The 13,640-nt window shown below is 32.9% G+C and overlaps 1 protein-coding gene across 1 annotated transcript in view; it reads right to left on the bottom strand.

Annotated features, from left to right (window-relative positions):
- The window catches only part of LOC140435958 (odorant receptor 85b-like), a 100,050-nt gene that overhangs the window by 80,100 nt on the left and 6,310 nt on the right, over positions 1-13,640 (bottom strand). Inside the window, exons 3-4 of the mRNA XM_072524669.1 lie at positions 8,667-9,037; positions 686-1,015 (exon numbers count right to left, since the gene is read on the bottom strand). Coding sequence (XP_072380770.1) covers positions 686-1,015; positions 8,667-9,037 — 701 coding nt within the window. The remainder of the gene's footprint in view (positions 1-685; positions 1,016-8,666; positions 9,038-13,640) is intronic.

Below are 13,640 nucleotides of genomic sequence, written 5' to 3'. Positions count from 1 at the left end.
AAAGTGCCAGATGAGAGTAACAAGCAAAGCTGACGAAAAAGACGCTATGCTCTCTAAGAGCTGTCCCAGCCCATCAGTTGGAGAAAGAGGGGGTTGAGTTTAATGGGAAGGTAAAATATTTTTTCTACCAAGTAACAGATTCTTGGTAAATCCATTTTTTCCGTTTGTTCCCCTATGAGGCGGGAAGGGTTTTAGTATGAAGCCGGGAAGTAGGAATAGTAAAGTTTTTGCATATTTTTTTGGGGGCCCAAAATTAACATTCTCAGAAAAAAAAATTGTTAAAATCCTTTATAAAAGGTATATAATTAAAAAACCCAATCGGGCTATGTCTTTTAATTATATACCTTTTATAAAGGATTTTAACAATTTTGTGATACATGGTATACAGCCAGCTACAGGAACTTAGTTTCCTTGTGGATTCTCAGAAAAATTCTGCTTGTTCGTATGACTTAGAGGTTCGGTGGCAATGCGTTTTTTAGATGGCTATATTAGATTTACGTTGGACTAAAAAAAATTAAGATTCAACTTTTTACGAATATATATATATATATATATATATATATATATATATATATATATATATATATATATATATATATATATATATATATTATAGCCATAAGTAGATCAACATAAAATACTGACATTTAATTTAATTTGTTTATGCAAGTATGAGAGTATTTACCTTAAAATATTTTGATGATAAATTATACACTCTTTTAGGTCCTCACTAATTTTTAGATATCCTGATTCAGAATTCAAATTTGTCAACTTAAACATCAAAATATCCATTTCGCAGCAAGCTATATCTATTAGAACATAATACATAACGTCCATGCTTACGTTGCAATATGCGTTTGAGAGATATGCTGCACTTTCGATAATAATAGTGGGATAATAGTACACTAGGTTATGTAAATCGAAGGGTGACCAACCAATAATAACATGAGGTCGCTGATTGTGTAGAAGGACGACGACTATCAGTTTAAAGAGTAAACCAGATATTACCAATAATCTGGAAAAAAAATTTTTATACTATTACATTTAATCATTGGGATTGTAAAGTTCCAAAATTTGTTACTATTTCTTCAAATCTTCATTATTAGTTTTTTGCATATTGAATTTTATAAGAAAAAAGAGAGATTAAATAAAAATCCCGGAATCATTCGGACGAAGATGAAAAATTTAACGCTGAGAAACAAAAAGGAACGTAAAGGAAGAATCAAATACTTAACGTTTAACTGGAAAATCTATAAAAACGACTGCGAAATATAAATGGGGACGAAATATCCAAAAAATATGTAAGGAAAAACTTAATGGAAAAGATTAGGGAACAAAGATAGAGGACTAGCTAATATGCTATTGATTATGTTAAAAAAAGGGCTAAAAGGAACTACAACGTTAAAAGAGTTTTATTGTTTCATATGGTAAATGGACTCCCAAATTTAGAAAAAAGCGCAGAGTGCTACCATTTAAAGAAGTGCTTTTTTAAAAAATTGGTAAATTTGTCCTTATGCTCTAGGATACATTTTCGTACATATACTTTTACAAAAAGTTGTTCAAAATTTTCTGTAAAATGTTAACTTTTGACGTCAATAATAATTTTCTTTTTGACAAAAATATATTCAAAAAACCAAGTAAAAAAAAATAAGAACACACACGATTTTTCCTTTTTGCCTAATAACTTTTTTCTACAGGGGTAAAGGTATAGACAACCCAAGTATAATATTTTGTCTATACCTATAAAAGGTATAATCCTATTAACAACAAGGAAAGATGTATTGAGTAAATGGGTGAAATACTTTAACCAGGCACTTAATAGGGAAGAAGAAGAAGAAAACCTGGAAGACGAAAGAGATAAGGTAAGGGGAGCAAACCAGAGGGAATGGGAATCACCAATGATTCTTGAAGTTAAAGATGCAGTTAAAACACTAGCCAGAAACAAATCACCCGGAATAGATAATCTCCCAGCTGAACTATATAAAGAAGGTGGCCATGATACCATTATGGCATTACAACATCTTATAAAAGAAATATGGACACAGAAATCCCTCCCCAACGAATGGTATATTGGAATACTTTGCACCATACTCAAACAAGGAGATATCTTTGAATGCTCTAACCACAGAGGAATTACGCTTCTAAATGCAGCGTATAAAATATTTTCCACTACTATGTCACCGTATGGCACCGTATGCAGAAATGATAGTAGTAAAATACCAGGCTGGTTTCAGAGGTGGTAAATCTACAATTTATCAGATTGCAACCCTGAAACAAATTTTGAAAAAAAAAACACTGAAATATGGTATTGATACTCATCAATCACATATTTATAGACTACAAAGCAGTCTACGACTCTGTGAATAGAAGAGAAAAGTTCAAAGTAATGACAGAGTTAGGAATACCAAATCAGTTGGTAAATTTAACACAACTAAGTCTTGAAAAAGTAGAATGTAGAAAACGAATTCAGGAGGAACTGTCTGAACCTTTTAAAACAAATAATGAGCTGCGCCAGGAAGAACTTCTCTCCTGTATATTGTTCAACCTGGCTCTGGAAAAAGTAATACGTATGTCAAAAATCACAACCACTGGTTCAATATATTATAAATTATTGCAAATCCTGGCCTATGCTGATGATATCAATATTGTTGGGAGAACGGAAAACGCTGTACGAAAGGCGTATGTAGCATTAAAAGAATCAGCTACAAAAATGAGTTTAATAATAAACACCAAAAAAACGAAGTATATGAAAATAAGTACGCAACCACAAATTCTACGACCACTCGTTATAGAAAACGACGTCATCGAAGCAGTGAACGGATTTGTATACCTGGGAGCGCTCCTTAACACTGAAAATAATACTGCCGCCGAGATAAACCGCAGAATTTGCACGGCCAACAGATGTTATTTTGGGCTGAATCTCCTTCTTAAATCCACAATTATATCGAGAAAAACAAAAATAAAACTCTACAAAGTAATAATACGCCCAGTCCTAACATATGGTTCAGAGACCTGGACTCTAACAAAAAATAATGAAAACATGTTAGGATGTTTCGAAAGAAAAGTACTATGGCGAATCTATGGAGTGGTGAATGACAATGGAGTGTGGAGAAGGCGATACAACTTCGAACTTTATAGAATATACCAATAACCTGATATCGTAAAACATATTAAGATAGGACGTCTGAGGTGGATAGGACATGTAATGCGGATGGAACAAAATAACCCAGCTAGAAAAACGCTCCTCGATCATTGGTCAGAGCAGAAGAGGAAGACTCCGAACAAGGTTCCTTGATAACATCGATGAAGACATGAGAATATGGGAATACGTGCTTGACGGAGGAAGGCGATAGATAGGGACGACTGGAGAGAAATTCTTGAGGAAGCTAGGACCCACGCAGGGTTGTTAAGCCAGAATGATGATGTACATTGCTTAACAGAAAATAAATTTCTATACTTTCTCTCCAAAATTACGTTTAGTAGAATTTTTTAAGATGTACAGTATTCTAAAGACGATTTTTCAAAGTCCGCCACTCACACCATTTTTTGGATATTTTCTCTATTTTTTCGCAAACAATGTTCTATAACTTTTTTCTACGCAGTTTTAGGTATATGCAGTGCTCATACAATAGAAATAAAAATCAATTATCTTTTAAATAATCTATTGTAGAAGGGTTTAGGAGTAATTTTAAGCAAGATACGGTTCTTCGAAGTTTTCTACTTTTAACGATTTGTGCTTAGTTTTACTAAATTTCTCATTATAACTTTTTTTCTAGTACATTTAGGTATATGCGTTACTAAATAAAAAAGAAAGCTTATTTTCTATACTTTAAAATAGTCTATTGTAAAATATTCTAACGGTTACCAAGATATGATCAAATTGTGTTGCTTGCAACGATTTGTATTTACCTTAATGCAGAAGAATGTTTACACTTTTTGTGCAGAATGAACCGTCCTTTCAGAAACAACGCTCGAAGTGACCAGCGATTTTGAATGTTAGTACAATTGGCGTGCGTGTCGACCCTCTCATCAACTCGGCGGTAAAAGTATATCGTAAGTCGATGGCTTTTAAACAGAGTGCCCTATCAGCAAAAATTAAAATGGATTTTAAACGTAAAGAGTGCAGTTTTCCTACGCAATTTTTGAATTTTGCCATAAATAGCAAAAATTGTTAAAATTAGAAAACTTTAAAGAACCGTATCTTGCTAAAATTAGTCCCAGAACCTTCTACTGTAAATCATTTTATAGGATTATTTTTTTATATCTTGGTAATATACCATTGTATATACCTAAACTGCGTAGAAAAAAGTTATAGAACAATGTTGGCGAAAAAATAGGAAAAATGACCCAAAAATGTTGTCAGTAGCACACTTTGAAAAATCGTATCTCGGATACTATGCAATAGGAAAAATGACCCAAAAATGTTGTCAGTAGCACACTTTGAAAAATCGTATCTCGGATACTATGCATTAGAGTGCATCGAAACAGGCTAAAAAAAATGCACAATTTTTTTTGCGATGGAATAGTAATACCTAACAAAAGTTGCCCAATCCACTGTTTAATATTTTGGTAAAATCTGGTCGAAATTGGAAAATATCTTCTGTCCCTCCACGACAATTAATAATTTTAAAAATATATACAGACGAAAAAGAATTTATTTTGAAATGAAAATGTAATAGGTACCTCACAAAAGTTGCCTAACACACTATTTATACTCCAGTCGTCAGAGACGAAAATGCCACTGAACCTCTAAAAATCATACAGACAAGCTGAATTTTGATGAGAATGTCAATTTTAGGATGCCAAAAAGATGCAAAAACGTTTACCACTTTTACCCTCGGGCTTTCCCCTTTCTCGTAGATAGGGACAACGGAAAAAATCGTTTTACCAAGAATCTGTATGCCATAAAAAATATTTGAAATAAAAAATGTAGCTAAGATAATGTTGAAGAAAAATTTTCGTTTGCATTTTTTGTGTGGAATGAACCGTTCTCTCAGAAACAACGCTTGAAGCGATCATCAATTTTGAATGTCCGTAAATTAATGTTTATTAAAATTTGTATCAGCTCGACGGTAAAAATTTGATCTCTTTTGATTCGAGTCTCCTTTCAACAAAAGTCAAAATTCGTTTTAAAGGTAAATAGTGCAGCTTTCGTATGCAATTTTTGTATTGTGTCGTAAATATACATGGCCCGATTTTTGCTAATTTTTATGATTCTCATGAGGTCAATACAATTTATCCCTTTGATTAACCGGTCACTGTAGAGTTTCGATCACTAGAGCCTAATTTTTAAAACTTATAATATGGAATTTTAGTTTTGAGTTTTGGCAACAAATATGAGCCATTTGAAATACGCATAAAAAACGCTGAATGTAAACTTTCTCGTTACAAATGATCTAAAACATTTAAAACTGCACTTTTTCAATTAGGCGAGTACGTTTTTTAAAATTATCCATCTTCTGTTACAAATTACACTCAAGTCTTCTTGGAAGTATTTCCCGTGACGTGCGGATATTTGAAATGTAAAAGTTTTAATTCTGCGTTTTTTAGTCATTTTTCAAATGCCTCATATTTGTTGTCACAACTCAAAATTCAAATTTTATGTTATAGGTTTTGAAGAATAGTCCCTAAAAATTAAAATTTTACTATGACTGGTCAAATAAAGTAATAAATTTTATTCATCCCGTGAAAATTGTAAAATAAGATAAAAATCCTACTAGTTATTTTTAAAACGCATTTTGATTTTTGTCTATATGACAGTCTGATCAAAAGATATCGAAGTTTTACCGTCGACTTGATACAAATTTTATTTAACACCGATTTCGCGCGGGCAACTGACATTTAAAACCGCCGGTCGCTTCAAGCGTTATTTCTGAGAGAACGGTTCATTCTACAGAAAAAATACTAATTAACATTTGTGTTTAAAATCATCTCAGCTACATTTTTTATTTGAAATATTTTTTTCCACAACGTACAGGTTCTTGGTATATCGATTTTTTTGTAAAGTGGTAAAGTTTTTGCAACATTTTTGGGGACTTAAAATTAATATTCTTGGCAAAATTCAGTTTATTAGTATGATTTTTAGGGGTCAAATTTCTGACGGCTGGACTATTAATATTTTAGTTAAATTTGGTTGAAATAAGAAAATATTTTCTGCACCGTCAGGGCAACTAAAAATTAAAAAAAAAAACATTAAGAGTCGATTTTTTTTGTAACGGAAATGTAATTCCTCATATAAGTTATTTTTCTTCTTTTTCTTTTTTTTATGTACACATGACTGACCAATTTTCAATGTGCCTCCAGTCAGTTGTCGTTTCATCGTTTTCGTGATCTTCCTACTGATCGTCTTCCTATTGGGGAACCGTCTCTTGCCGTCTTTTCTACTCTATTTATTGCCATTCGGCTTATATGATCGTTCCATTCTACTCTTCTATTTCTTACCCAGTTCTTGATGTTCACCACCTTGCATCTACGTCGTGGATCTGTACTTCTAGCTCTGTCCCATAGTGTTGCCATTAAGTGTTTTCATCTTTGCTGTTTCAAACATCCTTTTTGTCCTCTCTGTGTCAGGTCGTGTTTCTGTCGCGTATGTCATTATTGGTCTGATGACTCTTTTGTAAATTCTGCTTTTCATTTCTTTCCCGATATTTTTACTTCTTCATATTGTTTCACCCAGGCAACCTGCGGCTCCGTTTGCTGTATTCACTTGACCTTCCACTTCAGTTTCGAGCTTTCCGTAGCTAGATAATGTGACGCCTAAATATGTAAACTCCATTACTTGTTCTGTTATCTGACCTTCCAGCACCAATTTACATCTAAATAAATTTGCGTTGTAACCATGGATTTTGTCTTTTTTGGGGAAATTAACATGTTAAATTTTCTGGCGGTTATATTAAATTGGTGCAGCATACGTTGTAAATCGTCTTCACTTTGAGAGAGTAGTATTGCGTCGTTTGCATAGCAGATTATTTTAAGCTGTCCCATTTGGTATCCTTTTTTTGTTCTTACTTTTTTTTATTATAATTACTATTTAAATGCTTGCAAACACTTGCCTTATTATAAATATAGCGTCGGTGCATGATCTTCCTGAACTGAAACCTTGTTGTTCTTCTGCTAGTGTTACAATTTCATTCAGTATAATTGTTATCACATTGGTTGTTAATTTTAGTGTTGTGTTTAATAAAATAATTTCTCTGTAATTTTCCGGGTCCGACTGGTTTCCCTTTTTGAAGAGAGGTATTAGGATGCTTGATCTCCATTCCATAGAAACAGGCTAACAGAAAAGCTAAAGAGCTATAACCTAGCTCAGCCCATTGTTATTCAATATGGTGATGAATCAAATAATTCACGAAGTAAGAAAACGACACGGATACCACATGGAAGTGCATAAAATGACGATACTATGCTATGCCGATGATGCAGTACTAATTGCTGATAATGAAGATGACCTACAAAGGCAGCTCCACACCTTCAATATCACAGCTAACAAACTTAATATGAGAATATCAGTAGAAAAAACTAAATGTATAGTGATCAGTAAAGAGCCGCGTAGATGCAAACTAGAAATAAACGACAAAATTGTAGAACAAGTAATGAAATTCAATTACCTCGAAGTAGAGGTCACTAGTGACAGGGATATAAGAACAGAGACCACAAGGCAAGCATTAAAAGCGGCAAGAATAAGTGGTTGCCTCCGAGAAACCATATGGAGAAACAAATATCTGACCACGGAAAGCAAAATGAAAGTATACAAGATAACAGTAAGACCAATCCTAACATATGCAGCGGAGACAAGGACCGATACAAGAAAGACGAAACAACAAATCAACAATATCGACATGAAAGTATTAAGATCCATAGTGGGCATATTATTAAGAGACAGACAAACCAAGAGAAGTATACGCGAACAATGCAAAATTCAAAATATTAACAGGTGGATGAAAACAAGAAAAAAAAACTAGAACGAACATGTAGACTGAATGGGACCAGATAGATTAGCGAACATCTGTAAAAACAACAAGCTGTATAGCAGAAAACCCGTTGGAAGGCCGCCAAAAATATGGAAAGATAACAGTCAACACCGACTAAAACAAAATAAGAGGCAGACAAACAGAAGTAATCCTAGTCGCACGAAGAAGAAGAAGAAGAAGATCTCCATTCTTGAGGAATTCTGTTTTGTTCTAAAATTTTTAGGATTAGTTTTAATAGTTGTTTGGTCAGATCTGGTCCTCCGTACGTTAGGAGTTCGTTCGGTATTCTGTCCTCTCCTGGTGATTTTCTTTTTTTTGAACTTCCTTAATAAAACAAGAAAATATATTCTATTTATTTTTAATACATCTTAGCTCGAATAAAACGATTTTTTTGTCTTGCCCGTTTATCCCTTGATACGCCTTCTCGCACAGGTTGTCATTTGGCCCTTCATTTGGTCACTTCGACTTAAAAAATTGTTTCGACGAAAAATTTTTTAATCCAAGTTTACCAGTTCCAACGTCTGACCCACTACTTGTGTTGTAGAGAGGAGACAAATTACAACACAAGTAAAATAAACAAACCGACATTTGTATTGTATTTTCGTACATTTTTTTATTTGTTTTGATATGAATTTTCCTATTCATCATTGATCTATATAAGCTTAAAGTAAAAAAACGAATATCTTAATAGCTTACCTCTGTGGGACATACAACCTATTCCTTGACTTTTCTTCTTTAATAACGTAGCCCATAATTTCCTCTGGAATAATAATAGCTTGAGCTGCTGTGATATGATCTTCAATCTCTTTAAACTGTTTCTGACCTCCAGCAAATAGAGATGCTTTACTCATGGATGTAACTACGATTATTGCGAAATGAGCTGATTGTACAAAATTTGACAGATCTTTGACTATCAATAACATCAGCACTAAGATTAAATTCAATATATTAATACCATAGATTACTAATAATAGAAGAAAATGCAATACATGCTTCGGAGCTTTAGTTGGGTAGATACCAAAAAATTGCAGCATTTTTTTTTCTCTGTTGAATGCTTTAAAAAAATCCTAAAAACGTTTTTTAATAAAAATAATAATACTTTAATTTTTCCTAAATATAGTGTAAATATTTAGCATAACAATTATTTAACATAACAAGAAATACTTCGGAATATGATAGTATTATATCGGACATGCTTGTATTAGTAATATATCAGACTGTTTGAACAGTTTTAATGAGGTTTATAACAAATTAACAAGTTTAAAGTCTATACAAGAAACCAAAAATAAGTATAACAATTACGTCAAGACTAATAGTAATACAAGAACTAATAACATTAAAAGTATATAAAAAGAAAAAGGGAGATTAAGAAGAAGGTGATAGGACGCAGTTATACAAGATGTTAGAAACAAAAAATAAAGAATTGAAAAAGTAAGCAACCAACAAAGAAGAATAGAATAAAGTAGATATCCGTATTTATCAACGGAGAACGGACCGCAAATAAACGGACATTCTTATAGGTATACATACAAGATTTTCTATCGGATTGGTATGGTGCGTCATCTTCAAAAATCCAAAAAACTTTTTTGGGGGTTTTTTAGGGGATTTGATATATTTTGAAGTTTATAAAATTGAGAAACTCCCCCAGAACCCCAAACAATTTGGGGATGGATCACCTTACGTAGAAAATCCAAAAAAAATAAAAGACATAGTTTTTGACCAAATACACAAAATAAAAAAAGATTGAAGTTGCTGCCATCCCCAAAAAAGTTATGAGGTCTTTAAAAAAAAATTCAATACCCACCTACGGGTCTATAAAAACTAGACAAGATTTGTAAAAGCCTTAACTATGCCTTAACTTAATTTTTTAAAACTTGATTGCAATCGACCGAAAAAAAACACCGGTTAAAACCGATGTAAGAAAACTAAGCATATTGGACTGGGATATATATATATATATATATATATATATATATATATATATATATATATATATATATATATATAATATATATATATATATATATATATATATATATATTATATATATATATATATATATACATATGTTATATGAGGAAATATTAACCTTGAACTAGCGTAAGTTCGCCGACTTCAATTTCATCGTCTCATTCCCATAGAAACCGCTGAGCACGCAGTAGAAGAACTTTGTACGAACCGTTGGCCAATATTCATGGGAAGAGCGATTCAGCACTTCATACCAAACCTATAAATTACCATTTTCAGATGCCGTAATCACTCTTAGCTGCAACTTCGACCAGTCCAGTTATTGTAGTCATTTTAAATTAATTTAATTTTATACTATTTAATGTGTAACAAATAAAGTTCTTTTTTAAAAAGTCAAATACGTGATTAGTGATCTAACAATTTTCGAAGTCAGTAGGATCCGGTTAACGTTGCTAGAACACGTGTATACTCACTGGAAGCGGCGGATTCTCATCCCTTAATGGAACAAAGAATCTACGAAAGTCCCCACTCCTGTGATTTACGGAAGGAACACCTAGTGAAGTCAATGGTAGCCGAGCAGAGAGAACAAGACGACCCTTAAAGAAGAAAGCATCTCCGAACAACCTCACTCCTGTAATCTATGGAAGGAACACCTAGTGAAGCCCCTGGTAGCTGAGCAAAGAGAACAAGGCGTCCCGATGTTCTTGTTTATGTAAGTGGATTTTGAATCATCTCGTTAATAATTTTGTTATAATAATTTACGAAATTGACTATACTGCAAGTCAATTAATCAAGATATATAAAAAAAATACAAGTTGATTATCTAATATTTGACATATTTCTTTCAATCTATTTTATACTGATATTTTATTGACATATTTTTTTTTACTTGCTATATTTTTGGTATATTTTCTCTTGATATATTTTTATTTGATATATTTGATACATTTTTATTGATATATTATTTGATATTTTTATATTGATACATTTTTGCCCTTTATATACCACCACATTTTTTTTCTCCCTTATATACTGATACATTTTATATTTTCCATGCTTCTATTTTTCATTTTCGTTTAAAAATATCTTGAAAAATGCCCGAGACACGTTCTCAAACTCAACAAGAAATCGAACCATCTAAGCTTTCGGAAATATTTTCCCTTATCCCAGAATTTGAAGGCGATCCGATTTCTCTTTCTACATTTTTAGATGTGTGCGACTGTGCTTTTAAGATGGCCACAAGCGATCAGCGCGTTCTATTAACGATTCACGTAAAAAATAAACTCAAAGGTAAAGCTGCATAGCTTATTAATTCTAGAAAACCACTTTCTTATACAGAAATAAAACAATTACTAAATCTACATTTCGGAGACAGTAGAGACCTGAACTCCTTAATACAAGACTTACAAAGACTAAGACAACAACTATCTAACGAATCTCCTCTAACTTTCTTTACCCGCTTACAAGTTCTGAATGCAAAAATACACGCTTCGATCCAAATAGCAAATTTATCCCCAGATCAAAAAACCGACCAATGTGACTTAATCGATACCATGGCCCTAAACACACTTTTAACTGGTTTAGAACTCCGTCTAGGACTAATTATTAGGGCTAGTAATCCAAAAGGTCTCATTGAAGCAAGCAATCGTATTCGACGCGAACTTCAATTGTCATATTTTGAAGAACAAAAATCTAATTCTAGATCAACTATTCCTAAACCCTCTCAACCAATGAGAAGACCCTCATCTCAGTTTACAAAATGTACAAATTGTGCTGCATTGGTCGGTCATCTAAGTACTGAATGCCGTTCTTCACGTTTTGTACAGCCAAACCAAACTTTTTTTAGGCCACACAGTTACCAAAACCAATATAATAATGGACCTAACAACTATCAAAACAATCAGAACCTTAATAGGAATCAATATTCCTCCAACAATCTAAATTTCAACCAACAGAGACCTTCCTTTTCATCTCAAAATCAAAATCAAAATCGTCTATCTGTTATTCAAAGAAACCCAAACTTCCAAAGGGCATATGTTTTAAACGAATGCCATGATGAAATGACGACTAACTATTATACAGACGATTACTATACAGACAATTATTATAATACCGATAAGTATGAAAACTGTGAAACAGATTATTATACAGAAAATAATCCACAAACTGATAACTTTTACGAAACCAATAACACACTGGAAACAGAAAATTATCAGCATTTTCTTTCACTTTAGAACCAAAATCATCCTCCCAATCATATGAACCACTCAACGGATATTACGAATATCCAAGAACAAATCCAAGCACTCAACTTTCATTCCAGACATTCCTGTAACCCCATTTCATACAATGAGTTCCAAAAATTTATATTACATTAACGATGCTACCAACACTTTTAAACGTTTAATCGACACAGCTGCTGGAATCACTGTTTTCAAAGAAAACACAGCACGCAATTATCATTTCAGCAATTGATTTCCTGAAAACGTTACTATTCAAGGTATAACCGATCAAAAATTGTTAATAACAGAATCTGTCCTGATTCCCTTCACTAACGATAATCCTCACAAAGTCTTTATTTTCAATTTAGACATTGATTTCGATGGCATAATAGGCCTAGACTTTCTAGATCATTATGAATGTGTAATAGATCTCAAATCCCGACAGTTGCATATAAATTTTAAAACTCTCAACCTTCGCAAAGTAGGACACGAGACAAACACACCTCCTAAAGACAAATCACCGACACACCCTACAGAAACAAGACAAAACGAACCTAAAATAAAAATTAAATCAGATTCTAAACAGGAATCAAATTTAAAATACCAAAACCCTATAAATGAAAAATACACTGTCGTAAAAAACCGAGATCAAGACAAAAATCTTGAAAGACCGGAGAGAAAACGAATAAAAGGAAAAAACAGAATTACCATTGACAGCCGGACTGAACAAATATGCAGACTAAAATGCAACTTATCAAATACAGATGCCATATTATCAGCTCAAGAAATAGAAAAAGTTAGATTACCTCATGCATTAGTCAATGTAGACGAAAATGGAGAATTCTTAACTTCCGTCCTAAATGCTAATGGATGCCAAAGGCAATCGAATTTTCAGACATTTCAATCGCACCTTTCAAAAATTCGGAGTAAATCCTATCCTACAACGGAAGTGATTTTGAAGAACCCGTAGTAGATAGAACACGAATAATTAAAGAACAGCTAAGAATTGATCATCTAAATTGCGAAGAATAAGAACTAATTCTAGATATATGTACTGAATATGCAGATATATTTAAGGCGACAAACGACCTTCACAAACAAAATCAAGCACAAAATCGAAACAAACAACGCTAAACCTATCTTCACTAAATCCTATAGATATCCTTAAATTTATAAGGAAGAGGTAAAGACATCAATTAATAAAATGTTAGAAGAAGGAATAATCCAGAAAAGCGTCTCGCCCTGGTCGAGTCCAGTCTGGGTCGTACCGAAGAAATTAGAAGCGTCAAGAAAACAAAAATTTCGAGTTGTTATTGATTATCGAAAACTTAACGAACTCACAGTACAAGACCGTTATCCTCTACCACAAATATCAGGACTATTGGACCAACTAGGAAGATGCCAATACTTCACAACACTAGATTTAGCGTCTGGATTTCACCAGACTGAAATGGAGCCACAAGACATCCAGAAAACGGCC

This window comes from Diabrotica undecimpunctata, chromosome 3, assembly GCF_040954645.1.
Source record: "Diabrotica undecimpunctata isolate CICGRU chromosome 3, icDiaUnde3, whole genome shotgun sequence".
Taxonomy (NCBI): domain Eukaryota; kingdom Metazoa; phylum Arthropoda; class Insecta; order Coleoptera; family Chrysomelidae; genus Diabrotica; species Diabrotica undecimpunctata.
Note: the sequence above shows the minus strand (reverse complement) of the source record. Positions and strands in the feature narration are given on the sequence as shown.